The sequence below is a fragment of the Cibotium barometz genome, chromosome 23 (assembly GCF_041138505.1).
Source record: "Cibotium barometz isolate CiBa-2024 chromosome 23, ASM4113850v1, whole genome shotgun sequence".
Lineage (NCBI taxonomy): Eukaryota > Viridiplantae > Streptophyta > Polypodiopsida > Cyatheales > Cibotiaceae > Cibotium > Cibotium barometz.
In genome coordinates, this window is record NC_141068.1 from 56532392 (window position 1) to 56546406 (window position 14015).

Sequence of the window (14015 nt, forward strand, 5' to 3'; positions counted from 1 at the left end):
TTTGGCTTTCCACCCAACCAATGGACCTGGTGTGAACTCACATACTTGTAGTTGAATTTTTTTTGCTTAACTCACATACCCCACTTAAAAATCTGCTCACACATGCACGCCTTTTGTATCATCCAATTTTTACACAAACACCTGTCTCAAAAGTGGTCAAATAAAGCAAAATTTTGCTACAAATCTCTCCCCCATCACCTTAGATGATTCTACACTATAGTCAATATTAAATTTTGAGGCAAATAAAAATAAAAGCAAAATTTTGCTACAAATCTCTCTCCCCCATCACCTGAGATGATTCTACACTAAAGTCAATATTAAATTTTGAGGCAAATAAAAATAAAAGATTTAACGCTCTTTATCCTTAAAATACGCTCTTAATGGTAAAGCCGTGAAATTAGATGTTCCCGCAAGAGCGCTCTGCATTTTAGTTCAGCCACGCTATGACTGCTCCTCCTGTTCATCTCTCCGTAAGAGCTTTCTTCACGTAGAGCTTCCCAAAACTGGCGTCCTCGCGCAGATATGGCGTGCGCCTGCCCCTGTCCTCTGGCAAAATCAGGCTCGCCTCCACAGCAGTACCGGCCTGGTAACATCGCTTCTTCATTGCTTGGCGGGCAGCGCAGACCGACGCTAAGGTTGCTCTCTCTCTCTCTCTCTCTCTCTCTCTCTATATATATATATATATATATATATATGTCTGTGTGTGTGTGTGTGTGTGTGTGTGTGTGTGTGTGTGTAGAAAACTACGTCCCTGCCTGTATATGCTTAAGGAAACCATTGCAATGCCAGGTGGCTATTTGCAATGCATCATCCATGGTCTTATAGACCGCGTGTCGCTATGCGAGGCGTGGGTCTGTGACAATGACCCGTCTGTCTCTGTATACTGAGGTGCCATGGCTTCCCATATCTGGAATATATCGGTTTTCTTGTGTATAACTTTGAGTGCAGTAAGGTCGTCTCCAATGTAGATCTGTTTGTCCCATAGACTCATGCGTTTATTCAAGAAGTCAAGGGGTGTTTGACCGTCCATCGAACTTAAAAAGGAGCGGATAATTTCTGGTCATGTCCTTCTCCATTCCCTCATTTATCCATAAAGTTTAAAAAGAGTCCCCCATTTTTTTGCATATTATTTGGGCGAGGCCCCCCCACTGAAGTCTGAGTGACTATGGAAGCTGAAGGTATCCCTACTGAGCCATGCCAAGTGTACTGAGATAAGTTTCACATCGAGAAATCAAAGGAGAGGATGAGTGTAACATCTATGTCATGCATATGGCTTTGAGAAAGAAGATCCTCAACCTCTGCAATAAGAGTCTTTGGGTAGTCATGAGCAAGTTGTGGAGCATGCCAAAATGCTTATTTGTGTGTGCGTGAGTTGGTTTGAGGTGGTCTGGTGTGGGGCCTAAAATCTTTGGTATCTATAAGTCTAATGGCAACAAGTGGAATCTAACACGGATTTTTTATTAGACACATCATTTGAAAAGGTAGCGCTTGTCACTGAAGCATCAAAATACAGGTTGCAAGTTTTGGAAAAAAAGGTGGTGTGGCGCTGATGATGTGGTGATGGTGATGTGGCACTGACATGTGGCAGGATAGCAGCACAAGGTTACCTTATAGGCTTGGAATGATGTGACTAGCTTTTGGAAAGCAAAAGATTAAAAGCTTTTGAAGTACTAAAAAGAGAAGAGCTTTTATTATTAAAAAGATGCTTCTTGGACTATATGCGAGTTTTAAAGCGCTTTTCTCAAGTGCTTTTGGGCAAGAATTATAAATTCAACTATTCTCTCATTGTTGAGACATGTCAAAAGATAAGAGAGCCTCTAGTAAGTTGTACTCAAGACTTCACCAAGGAGTTTATCTAATATAACTTGGAGAAGGGGATTGGCCCAAGGCTATTTCGACCCCTAGTGTGGTGTCTTTGTCAGAATATGCAGCGGAAATGATATCCAAACTTGGGTAGACAAGAGCAAGTAGACTGCAGAAAATAATCAGCACAAGAAACACTGAGAGATGTGTGTAAACTCTTCTCTATACACAAGATCCCGGAGATAACTGAATGAGAAAGTGGAGGAGGATGGGGGGGAATATATACAAGCCCATGAGGGCAGTCGGCCAGCTCTGGAAGAGGCCCACGACTGACAAAATGTCCACGACTGCTGAAAAACAGCAGTCGGCCAGCATCTGGTGCCCCACATCTGCACAGAACAAGTCGGCCAGCACTCAGATAGCCCACGACTGCTACAGATGCAGTCGGCCAGCCTCAGAGTGGTCCTGGCATCACCTGGCAGCCCTCCAGCCACTAGGAAAAAATGGGAAAAATAGGAAAAAAATACGGGGAGTGTGGAAAAATGATATACGGGCGGGCACACCCACAACAGAGGCCTTGGTGTATACAAATAGACAGGAGATGACTTCTAACACCCCCTCTCAGCTCCTGGCTGTGAAACCAACCCCAGGGAGCTGGAGTGCCGCCTGAGCGTAGCCTGAGGTAGAGACTTCGTGAAGAGGTCCGCCGCATTGTCCTCCGTCGAACAATAAAGTAGCAAGATGTCACCCGCCAAGATCTTCTCACGAACAAAGTGATACTGTATCTCTATATGCTTGGTCCGGGCATGGAAAACCGGGTTCCGAGCAATAGCTATACAACTCTGGTTATCACACTGGATGACTGTGGGCTCCCTCTGTGGAAACCCCATCTCGCCAAGCAGCCTCCGCAGCCATACAACCTCACAAGCAGCACCACAAGCAGCCCGATACTCTGCCTCTGTCGAAGAAAGAGCAATAGTCGGCTGCTTCTTGCTGCTCCAAGAAACCGCTCCTGAGCCGAGGGTAAAAGTGTATCCTGAAGTAGATCTCCTCGTGTCTGGATCTCCTCCCCAATCTGAGTCACTCCATCCTTGGAGCTTGACTCCATTCCCTCCTGTGTAAAAGAGTCCCAGATCCTTCGTACTCTGCAGATACCGCAAGATCCGCAATCCTGCGTCCCAATGAGTCTTCAATGGCGTCTGCATAAAAGAGCTCAACAGTCCCACGGAGAAGCTCAAGTCCAATCTGGTGTTCAGCAACCAGATCAATGAACCAACCAACTTCCGGTACTGCGAGGCATCAACTGGCTCACAAGGATCTGTAACGGTTAACTTTGTGTTCGGGTCCATCGGCGAAGTAATAGGCTTGCAGTTCTCCATCCCAAAGGCCTCAAGCAACTCATGAACATACCGCTGCTGAGAGACGAAAAACCCCCTCTGGGTCTGCCAGATCTCCAATCCCAAGAAGAAGTGGAGTAAGCCTAAGTCGGTCATCTCAAACTCCTTTGACAAGGCAGCCTTCGTCACTCCAATGTGCTCCACATGACCGCCGGTGAGAATGAGATCATCCACATAAAGGATGATGAGTGTGACCATGCCGCGTTCCCGAAAGAGATACAGGTTCGGATCTGCAACCGATCTCTGGAATCCAGTCCGAATAAAGAAGGAATCAATCTTCTGATTCCAAGCCCGCGGAGCATGCTTAAGACCATACAAGGCCTTACGTAACCTGTAAACCATCCCTTCCGATCCTGGAACAATGAAGCCTGGAGGCTGCTCAACGTACACCTCCTCCTGCAGGTCACCATTAAGGAACGCTGATTTTACATCCATCTGGTACACGGGCCACCTCTGAGAAGAAGCAAGGGCAAGAACGGTCCGAATCGTGGTCATCCGCGCTGTCGGTGCAAAGGTATCCTCGTAGTCAATGCCTGGCCGCTGAGCATAACCCTTAGCCACGAGCCTGGCTTTGTGTTTGTCCACCGACCCATCAGCCGCGTACTTGGTCTTAAAGACCCATTTGACACCAATGACTGACCGCTTCGACGGCCTCGGTACCAACTCCCAAGTGTTGTTCTTCTCGATGGCGTCAAGTTCCACTTGCATGGCTTCCCTCCAAGTATCCTGTGAAAGGGCTTCCTTTACGGAAGTGGGCTCTTTATCCCGCATGATACGAGACATAAGAGCATAGTTCACCTAAAGAAGCTCCGCGTGTTGCTTTTATCTCGAACTCGATGTGATCTTCGAGGGCCGTCCTCTGTGGTCCATTCGGAGGGTAGCTCCGTGACACCCGACTCCCGAAGGGTGTCCATCAACCACCTAGGTACTCGAACAGATCGTGGAGCCTCCTGTGGTCGCGGGGGCTCAACTCCAGCTGCGGGCTCGACCTCCTGTGATGACTGAGGTGGATCAACTGGAGTGGTAGACTGGGAATCATCATCAGACTCTGGATCTCCAAGAAGTGGCGGCTCCTCGACAGTGGATGCTGGAACATGCTCGTCAAAGACCACATCCCGGCTGACAACAATCTCGTTCCTCTCTGGATCATACAACCTGTATCCCTTGGAAAGAGAGTTATACCCCACAAATACCAGCTTGCGGGACTTGGAGTCAAGCTTCCCCCTCTGCTTCTTCGGAATATGTACATACGCGTCACTCCCAAAGACACGGAAGTGCGAGACATCGGGTTTCCTTCCAAAATATGCCTCAAATGGAGTCATATGGGGTACAGAAGTCGTCGGAGAGCGGTTAATGGTATGGACAGCTGTCGCCACAGCCTCACCCCACAGTGGACGAGGAAGATCTCGATGCTCCAGCATGGTCCTCGCCATCTCCACCACAGTCCTGTTCTTACGTTCAACAACTCCATTCTCCGAAGGCGATCCAGTATTGGCCAATTCCCTCTTGATGCCATGATCTGCACAAAACCGAAAGAATACAGTCGAGGAGAATTCCCCTCCTTTGTCAGCCCTGAGAGTCTTGACCTGAAATCCAGACTCTTTCTCCACCATCACGTGCCAATCCTTGAACCGAGCAAAAGCCTGGTCCTTCTGTGAAAGAAAGTAGACCCACGTGAATCTGGTACAATCATCAACAAGCAGCATGAAGTAGAGAGATCCTCCCAAGGATGGTATCTGCTGTGGTCCACACAAGTCAGTGTGAATCAACTCCAAAGGTTTCGAAGCCCGCCTGGAAGCCTGCTTCGGAAAGGATTCCCTGTGCTGCTTACCACGTATGCAAGAACTGCAGCGTCCTTGCCTACTACCAACATCTGGCAAGCCAACCACCATCTGGTCCCGGAAGGCGCGCCGCAAAGCATCCACATTTAAGTGGCCAAAACGAAAGTGCCACAAGTCTCCAACGTGAGAGCCTGTCAGTGAGGAGAGTGCAGAGAGTTTGTAGATACCGTTCTCCACACCGCCTTCCCAAACAACTTTGCCTGTCTCACGGTCCCTTAGAGCAACTGAATGCTCCTCAAATTCCACCCGAAAGCCAGTCTTGCATACCTCATGCACTGACAAAAGATGAAAGCCCAGAGTAGGGACATAAAGAACACGGGAAGCATGCTTGCCCCCCTTGCCGTCGGGAATGATCTCCATCCGGCCCTCACTATGAATCGGAATAGTGGAGTTATCACCAATAAAGATACGACCTGACTGCCGCTTCAGATCCAGGAAGAAGTCACGGGATGGAGTCATGTGCCTGGAAGCACCACTGTCGAGAATCCATTCCCGAGTATCCTTTGCGGTGAAGCCAACTGCCTCCTCGCTCGAAGACGATGAATCATCGGAGTCCACCATCTCCAAGTGAACAAATGCCGGAGTCTTCGCAGCTGAGGCTGAGGACTCAGCACTCTTCCCTGTCCGCTTAGGGCACTTCCTCCAATAGTGGCCTTTCTCGCCACAATCATTACAAGATCTTTCGGCCTTCAGCTTCTCTCGTTCTGGATCAGGCTTCTTCTCGGAAGACTTATCTGGTGAAGCCTTCCCTTTGCCCTTGTTGGTATTACGGCCTTTCGACCGTTGGCCAGTTAAGGCCTCCGAACCTCCGCCGTGAGGAGGGTTCGTGAAACGTTCCTCCTGGTCCAAGACCATTGGCACAAGCTCCTCCCATGTAATGGTGCTGAGCCTGCCACTCGTGATCAACGAGGAATAGAAAGCGGAATACTGACCAGGCAAGTGGGAAAGTAACGTGATGGCCATATCTTCGGATGATATCTCTTTCCCAGCTTGAAGGACTTCCTGCTGAAGGGCCTGCAGCTTGTTAATGTGTTCCCGCATCGTCGAAGACTTTGCAGGGTTCATAACCCGCATCTGCACTTCCAAGGATATCCGCTTCATGGGTGACACCCTGTTGTACAAAGAAGCCAAGTGCTCCCATATGCCTCTCGCCAGCGTCATGTGCTTCACATGGTTGATCACCTGTGGTGTGCAATTGAGGAATATAAACGACCGGACCCTGGCGTTGACACGGTCCCACATTTGTGCCTGTGCCTCTCGGTCCTTCCTCGCTGATAAAACCTCCCCTTCCTCAGCTTCCGGCCTTGGCACCCCTTTGATAATAAAATCAGCAAGATCATATGACTCCAGAACTGACTCCATCATGACCTTCCAGATGCCATAATTGGACCCGTCCAATTGACGATCCACTGGGAACGTGGGGAGAGTCGGAATCTTCACGTGCTTCTCTGCCATCTCGAGTAAATCCGCCATCTCGGAGAGTAACCTGAAAGGGTGGGTGGGTGGGAAAAATCAGAAAATCAGAAAATATGCAAGTGGCTGTCCAGCCCCTCTGCCCGCCTTCCTCTTGCACCTTCACTTCCCGTTCAGCCCGAAACAGTCCACCGATCAGCAACCTGTTGCTCCCCCTCTTGCTCAGAAAAACGCCCAAGATCTGCTAGAGCCTAGGGCTCTGATACCATGTCAGAATATGCAGCGGAAATGATATCCAAACTTGGGTAGACAAGAGCAAGTAGACTGCAGAAAATAATCAGCACAAGAAACACTGAGAGATGTGTGTAAACTCTTCTCTATACACAAGATCCCGGAGATAACTGAATGAGAAAGTGGAGGAGGATGGGGGGGAATATATACAAGCCCATGAGGGCAGTCGGCCAGCTCTGGAAGAGGCCCACGACTGACAAAATGTCCACGACTGCTGAAAAACAGCAGTCGGCCAGCATCTGGTGCCCCACATCTGCACAGAACAAGTCGGCCAGCACTCAGATAGCCCACGACTGCTACAGATGCAGTCGGCCAGCCTCAGAGTGGTCCTGGCATCACCTGGCAGCCCTCCAGCCACTAGGAAAAAATGGGAAAAATAGGGAAAAAATACGGGGAGTGTGGAAAAATGATATACGGGCGGGCACACCCACAACAGAGGCCCTGGTGTATACAAATAGACAGGAGATGACTTCTAACAGTCTTCTCTCTCTACACTCTCTCTTTTGTTTATTTTTAGATTTTCTCTGTGTGAAATTGTTGTTTTCTTGAAGGTAAGCTAAGTATCTATACCACAGTCCTTACGAAGACATGTTTCAGTGCTATCAGAGTGAAGGTTATATCTCTCTCCTATGAGGGATAACGATCTTTACACGCGGTGCTTTTTCCTTTTTCTACAAGCAATGGGAAACATTGTAATGGAAGGGCAGTTGTAACACGTAAAACTTATCAATCATGAATACTGATCAAACACATGAACATGCCAAAGAAGATAGAGAAGAAGACAACTGTGCACAGTACACTACACTAGGGGCCAAAAGATGGGCTGACCCTCCCCTTTATGGTTAGATTATAAAAAATGAGTTTGCTTCAGATACAACCTTGCGGGTGCCCAAGGATTCTCCACTGGCTAGCACCTGGATTATAGGGAGCCATACTGGACCTTTCGGGATTACACTAGACAGTTGATTGCAGTTCTCGTGATGGCCATGGTCTTGAGAGTGCTTGAGTTGAGCGGTGTGCGTGGTCAACGGACGAGCCGGGCAAACTTTACACAGATGTATGGACACACACCTTAATGCCTTAGTGTGGGCACCACATTGGCACCCAAGAGGTGCAAGTTGTGTGGGTGCCTGTGTGAAGGGTCACGAGGGTGTTTTGTTTACTTCATAATCCTAAGATATACTTAATCTCCTTCCAAGAAGATCACATCCCTTTTGTCCTTGTTGGCATGGTGAGTATAGGCCTCTTGTGCTTTAGCCAACTTGTCCTTCACAGATTGCAAAATCTCTTGGTAAGACTCTATCAATCTCTTAGCTTCAGGCACTAAGGACAACGTCTTGGTCGAAAATGATTGGATCAGTCTTCCTTTCACTTTCAAAAATATTACTAAAATATCCTAGCATGATGTCCACTTTAGTGATGGAAGGATGTATTCCAATTGTGGCAGCAGATGTAAACGAGCCTTGATGGTTCTTTCGAAGATGAAGAATAAGAGCATGACGTGCCACATAAAGTAAGGCATTTCCTAAGTGGTACATGCAACTTTTGGATGGGCCGGATAGCACCATCATTTAGGATGCATTAGAAGTGGATGAAGGCATAGCTATGAAATGTAGTCACAAAATAGTGTGAGAGCTCTTTGATTAGGCAGGCATTTTGAGAAACGGAAGTGGGTCTCCCACTTGTCTATCCACACCTCCACGAAGATTGGCATCTTTTCCTTTTTTTCTGTCACGTGCATCCCACACTTGGATGCCACATGGACATATCTGTACAGCAGGCGCAAGACTTAGAGTGGTAACTGGTCCTTTGTGAGCCATTGTCCGGGACGAGTTAGCCATGGATCCACTGTAGACGGTCGTGGTCAGGTGTGCATATCCCGCACGTTTGTATAACCCCTAACTCCCTGGAATGATGTAGACGTGGACTAGGCTTTGCTTGGGCTTCCCGTCTCATGGCAGCTGATGGCCCACCAAAGGGCCAGCCCAAGAGCCACCAAGAGTCCATGAGTATGGGGGTAGCCATGGGCCAGCCCTAAGCATCAAGATCAGCTCTAGTAGCATACGTCTGAAAGTGATGGCATTTAATGCCTATTTTTTCTAGTCATGAGTAGACCGATAGCAATTGATCAAACCAACCAGCACATGGGAGTGCCTACATTAGGGAACTTCAAGTCTTTTGCATCAATCATCTCGTATATTCTTCAAGAGCCAGGGTTCAAGGGTCTAGACAACCAAGAAGAGATAAGGGCAAGATGGAGAGTGAAGATGATGGGTTATCTTCGGTCTCCAAGTCAGTTCAGTCCTGGTTATTTACAGCCAGCAGTTTGTCATTCTACTCATTCAATAAAGCAAATACACACATATGTGGTGGGGGCCCTTCAAAGGGTATTTGGGACTCAACACTGTGTATTGTCTCTTTTCTCGTTTTGCACTCTTATTCTCATTACATTGTGCTATACATTGTCAAGAATAAAAGGGCTGAAAGTACTTTATCAAAGTCTAATCCTCGTCTGTAAGCTTCCGCATGTTACAGTTGTATCAGATCTTTACCTTTTGGCGAAGAAATTCAGCCAAGCAAAAAGAACAAAAATGTCTTTTTTTGCTTGTTTAGTTGTTTTTTAGATGCCAGAAGCACTCCCCATTCTAGTGTGACTCCTGACCCTGGAAGGACGGTTGGTTTTTAGCCTCTGGAATGCCACTGGAAACGTCTTCCACATACATAGTGAATGGTTTGTTTGCGGTTAGGAAGAACCCTGACCATTCCCACTATGGCAATCTCCGACGATGAGAGAGAACCACAAATCCAGATTGTCACTTCTATAGCAACGACATTAGGGAGCATTGTTCGCACTAGGACCAAATGACATTGATGTACCAGAATTTTATGAATCTTATGAAGCAACAGCCAGATCGATTGCTTGAGTAGAAAGCTATGATCCAAGCCTTGGAGAAGCAATTACCTCTTCCAGCCTCTTCTTTCCCTATTTCTCCTTTCCCTCTCTCGCTAGTTCTCACCCAAATCCCTACCCCAATCTCTACCTCTACTAATTTCATTGAGGGGTTAACGCAACAGGCTTGTTCCTCACTTGAGTTGCAAATATGGGAACTAGAGCTTTGGATGCAGGCAGACCGTGAAGCGTCGAAAACGAGTGGTTGCTTACAGCTTTGGATGCAAGGGCGGTACCGGCGGTGGCTCCCTCAACTCATCTTCACGAGAAAGTGAACTTCAGTAAGTATAATGGTAAACTCGACCCCATTGCTTTGTACTCTTGGATTCTCGGTTTGCGCGTTTTTGATATGGTATCAGAGCCTGTTTGGCTCTTGGGCTTTTGGTCGGCATTGTGCGGGCGCTGTTGCTTGGTTTCGTTCGGGCATCTCATTCTGAGGGGGTGTTGGCCTTGGAATTCGTCGCCTTCCTCTCCTACGCTACCATGTGGCAGCCATTATCCCACATTGTGGGGCTTGGTCTTCACAGCCCTTTTATAAAAAGGCATTTCGCCCTGAGGTCTCCCTCGTTCCCCACTTATAGTGGAAAATTGGGATTTAGGGGTGGGGAGACCATTCGGCTAGGCTAGGCCTTTCGTCTATCCCCTTCCGCATTGCTGGTGGTGCTCCTGGGTTGCTCCCCGCGTTTCTGATACACAGGAACTGTCACCAGCTTCGACATTTCACAGTATGAAAGGGATTTGATGGACTCCAAGACGTCTAAATATTTGGAAAGTACAAGCTTTGGGAATGGGAGATTATCTTGGAATACAAAGGATCACACTTCTAAAATTTAGGAGTTAATATCTTTGGCCCGACTTCGATGGAAATTCTGTTCGCGTCATTACGTATGGAATTGAGCAAATACCAAGAGGAGCCAGCCCTTGTATATTTCCCCAGGATGCTGGTCGGCCTGTTGTAGCAGGCCGACAGCATGGCAATTTTATTTGCATAAAATGCTACAAAAAATACCAAAAAATGAAAGAAAAATGCTGAATTATCTTTGCCAAGATATGCCAATGCAGGGTCTCATAAATGGCCAATACAAGCATGAAAAAAGGTGATGTAGTCTGTAGACCCTCTGGAGATGATATAATCCAACACCTCCTCTCAGAGGGATTGTCCAATACCAGCACGTTGAAGTAACACCTCCATAGTAGCTCTCGGAAGTGGTTTGGTGAAGAGATCAACCACATTGTCCTTGGTAGAACAGTAGGCCAGTCGAAGAAGGCCCAACTCGATCCAGTTGCGTACAAAATGATAATGCACTTCAATATGCTTGGATCGTCTCCGTATCACAGGATTATGTGCTAGAGCAATAGCACTCTAAGAATCCGAGAAAATAGTAACTGGGGAAGTGTCGGCATAGCACAAATGCTCCATAATGTGATGAATCCAAAGTGCCCCAATAGAGGAGAGAAGGTAGGATTTATACTCAGCCTCGGTGGAAGAAGTAGAAACAATCCTTTGCTTTTGAGACTTCCAAGAAACCAATCCAGAACCAAGCATGAAGCAATATCCAGATGTGGACCTTCCGAGTATCAATACAGCCTGCCTAATCAGAATCTGTGAAGCCAACCAAATCATCACCACAAGAGTAGGTGATGCCATAATTTGAAGTACCTAACGAAGAACTCTCAAAGCTGCCTTTCAATGAGACCTTTGAGCGGTTGATGAGAATTGACTGAGGACAATCATAGCATAGGAAATGTCTAGACGGGTGTTGGCAAGGTAAAGCAATGAGCCAACAATCTGCCGGTACTCTGTGGAATCCACCAAGGTGTATCATCCTTCTTGGATAACTTGGCCTTGCTACAATAATCACATTCATTGCTTTTGTCCTTGGATTCCTTAGAATCTTGTTTACCCTTGCCTTTGCCTTTGTTTTTGTTGTTGTTGTTGTTGTTGGAGTTTCCTTTTCCGCCTTTGCCTTTGCCCTTGTCAGAGGCAACAAAAGCAGACTCCGACTTGCCTTTTCCGCGAAGCATACACTTGTCGTGGAGATAACTCACGACTCCCTTAAAAAGGGGGGAGAGGATCACGGAAATAAATATTATCTCTGAAAGAATCAAAGGAAGCAGGTAACTTACCAAGAAGTTTATGGATGGGATTGTTGATGGTGCTCCCATACTCCTCAAGTTGAAGCTTGATACGGGAAAACTCTCCAATCTTCTCAATCAGGTTATCTGACTCAGTGATGGTAAGCTTCTCCAAATCTGACTCCAATTTGGCAATCTTCACTGTCGAAACTCTCCCATACCTCCTTTGGATCTTTGTCCACATATGATGAGCATTACTCCAGGAGGAGACAAACTGTGCCTGTATGGATGGAGTCATGCAATGGATGATGATAAGATGAGCCCGAGCATCCAATATGCTTCTCAAAGCAGGGTCCACCAAGTGAGGTGTGGAGATAGCCATCCACACACTGGCTCCTTCCAGCAACAATTGAGTATAGAAAGACCAAGTATGATAGTTGATTGCGGTAAGCTTCTGTCAAATCCCCATGGATCCCCTCGTGATCGATCTTGGTTCAAAACGCGAAACCTGCAAACAAACGAACAAACAAACAACAAGGGGGTGCAGGCCTGACTTACCTCCCAACCATGACAGCCGTGGGCAAGCCCACAGTCTTGGCTGTTCCCACCGAGCCACGAGCTGAGCTAACTAGGATGACGTACCGATCAATCTCCTCCTCGCGACGTCCCATACCGCCACGAAGCTACCCTCGTGGGCCTCGAGACGGCTGTCGGCCTCGGCTGCGTAAAGCAGGTGCACGTCTGCACTAGATCCAGGCTCCAAGACCATAGAGCTCTCACAAACTTGCGAGACTCTCTATATCCCAATAACTAACCTTGGCCACCCTTTTATAGACTTGTGGCCGGTCATCGGGCGTCCACACTTGGGCGCCTGCCTGTCCATACTTGGGTGCCCGCCCGTTAGTATTTCCCTAACTTAGCTCGTCAATCAGCCTGCCTAGTTCCAAGCTTCCCCAAGCCTCGACACTAGTCTTGCATGTGTGTAGCACACGGTAGATACACACTGTGCACATGACATACTCCCCTTCCTCTAAGAGCTCACTCCTGAGCTCACTAAAAAGCCAGGGTAATCTCTCTGAAGAGTAGTCAATGTCTCCCATGTAGCGTCCTCCTCAACACGATCTTTCCACTTGATCTTGTATTCCATGATAAGCGTATTACAGAATTTTCTCTCACGAAATCCAAGAATCTTTTTAGGTTCGTGCGGAACAAATGTCATGTCCACGACATCTATAATTTCTTGAGGAGTAACTCACTTATCTACACCACCCAGTACTTCCTTAAGTCTACTGACATGAAATACAGGATGAACTTTCACATGAGAAGGCAAATCTAATTCATATGCAACTGAATCAATCCGTCGTGCAACACGACATGGTCCACAGTATCTAGGGGATAATTTCGGAGATCGACTTGTCCGTAAAGTCTCGGAATCTTTCGGAACTCGCAAATACACCATCGTTCCTTCAGAGAACTCTTTGGGTGAACGATGTCTATTAGAATAAAACTTGTCTCGGTCTTGAGCACTTCTAATAGATTCCTTCGCAATTTGTAACATTTCCTGCATATCTTGCAAAAAATTACGTGTTGCATCATGCTGAAGTCTTGAGAATCCTATTGTAACAGGTGATCTAGGTTGAAAACCATACATAAGCATGAAAGGACTAAACCCTGTACTCGTATGCTTAGTACTGTTATATGCAAATTCTAACATAGGAAGATAATCCTCCCATGAACTCTGTCTTTTGGATACATATGCTTGAAGCATATCCTCCAAAATCTGATTCACTCTTTCAGTCTGGTCATCAGATTGAGGATGATCTGAGGAACTCAAATTCAAAGTTGTTTACAACTTCTCAAAAACAAGTTTCCAAAAATCACTCGTAAACTTAGAGTCCCTATCACTGACTATGTCCTGCGGTAACCCGTACAATCTAAACAATTGCTCGATAAACTGCCGTGCTAATTGCGTAGCTATAATAGTCTTCCGTGTCGGTAAAAATCTAGCCATTTTTGTCAAGCGATCTACCACAACCCAAATAGAATTGTGGCCTTGATGTGTTCTTGGCAATCCGGTAATAAAATCCATGGAATACTTTCCCATTTATTACTTGGGATTTGCAAAGGATGCAACAACCCAGCCTGTCTAAAGCGTTCAGCTTTATTTGCCTGACAAATTTGACACTTGAGAACATAATCTTCTACATACCCTTTCATCTTTGGCCAATAAAAATTGTGTTTCAC

General features: G+C 46.8%; 1 protein-coding gene across 1 annotated transcript in view; it reads left to right on the forward strand.

Moving 5' to 3' along the window:
- Positions 1 to 378: 378 nt before the first annotated feature.
- The window catches only part of FTSHI1 (FtsH extracellular protease family), a 106465-nt gene continuing 92828 nt past the window's right edge, over positions 379 to 14015 (forward strand). Inside the window, exon 1 of the mRNA XM_086817697.1 lies at positions 379 to 635. Coding sequence (XP_086673823.1) covers positions 523 to 635 — 113 coding nt within the window. The 5' untranslated portion in view covers positions 379 to 522. The remainder of the gene's footprint in view (positions 636 to 14015) is intronic.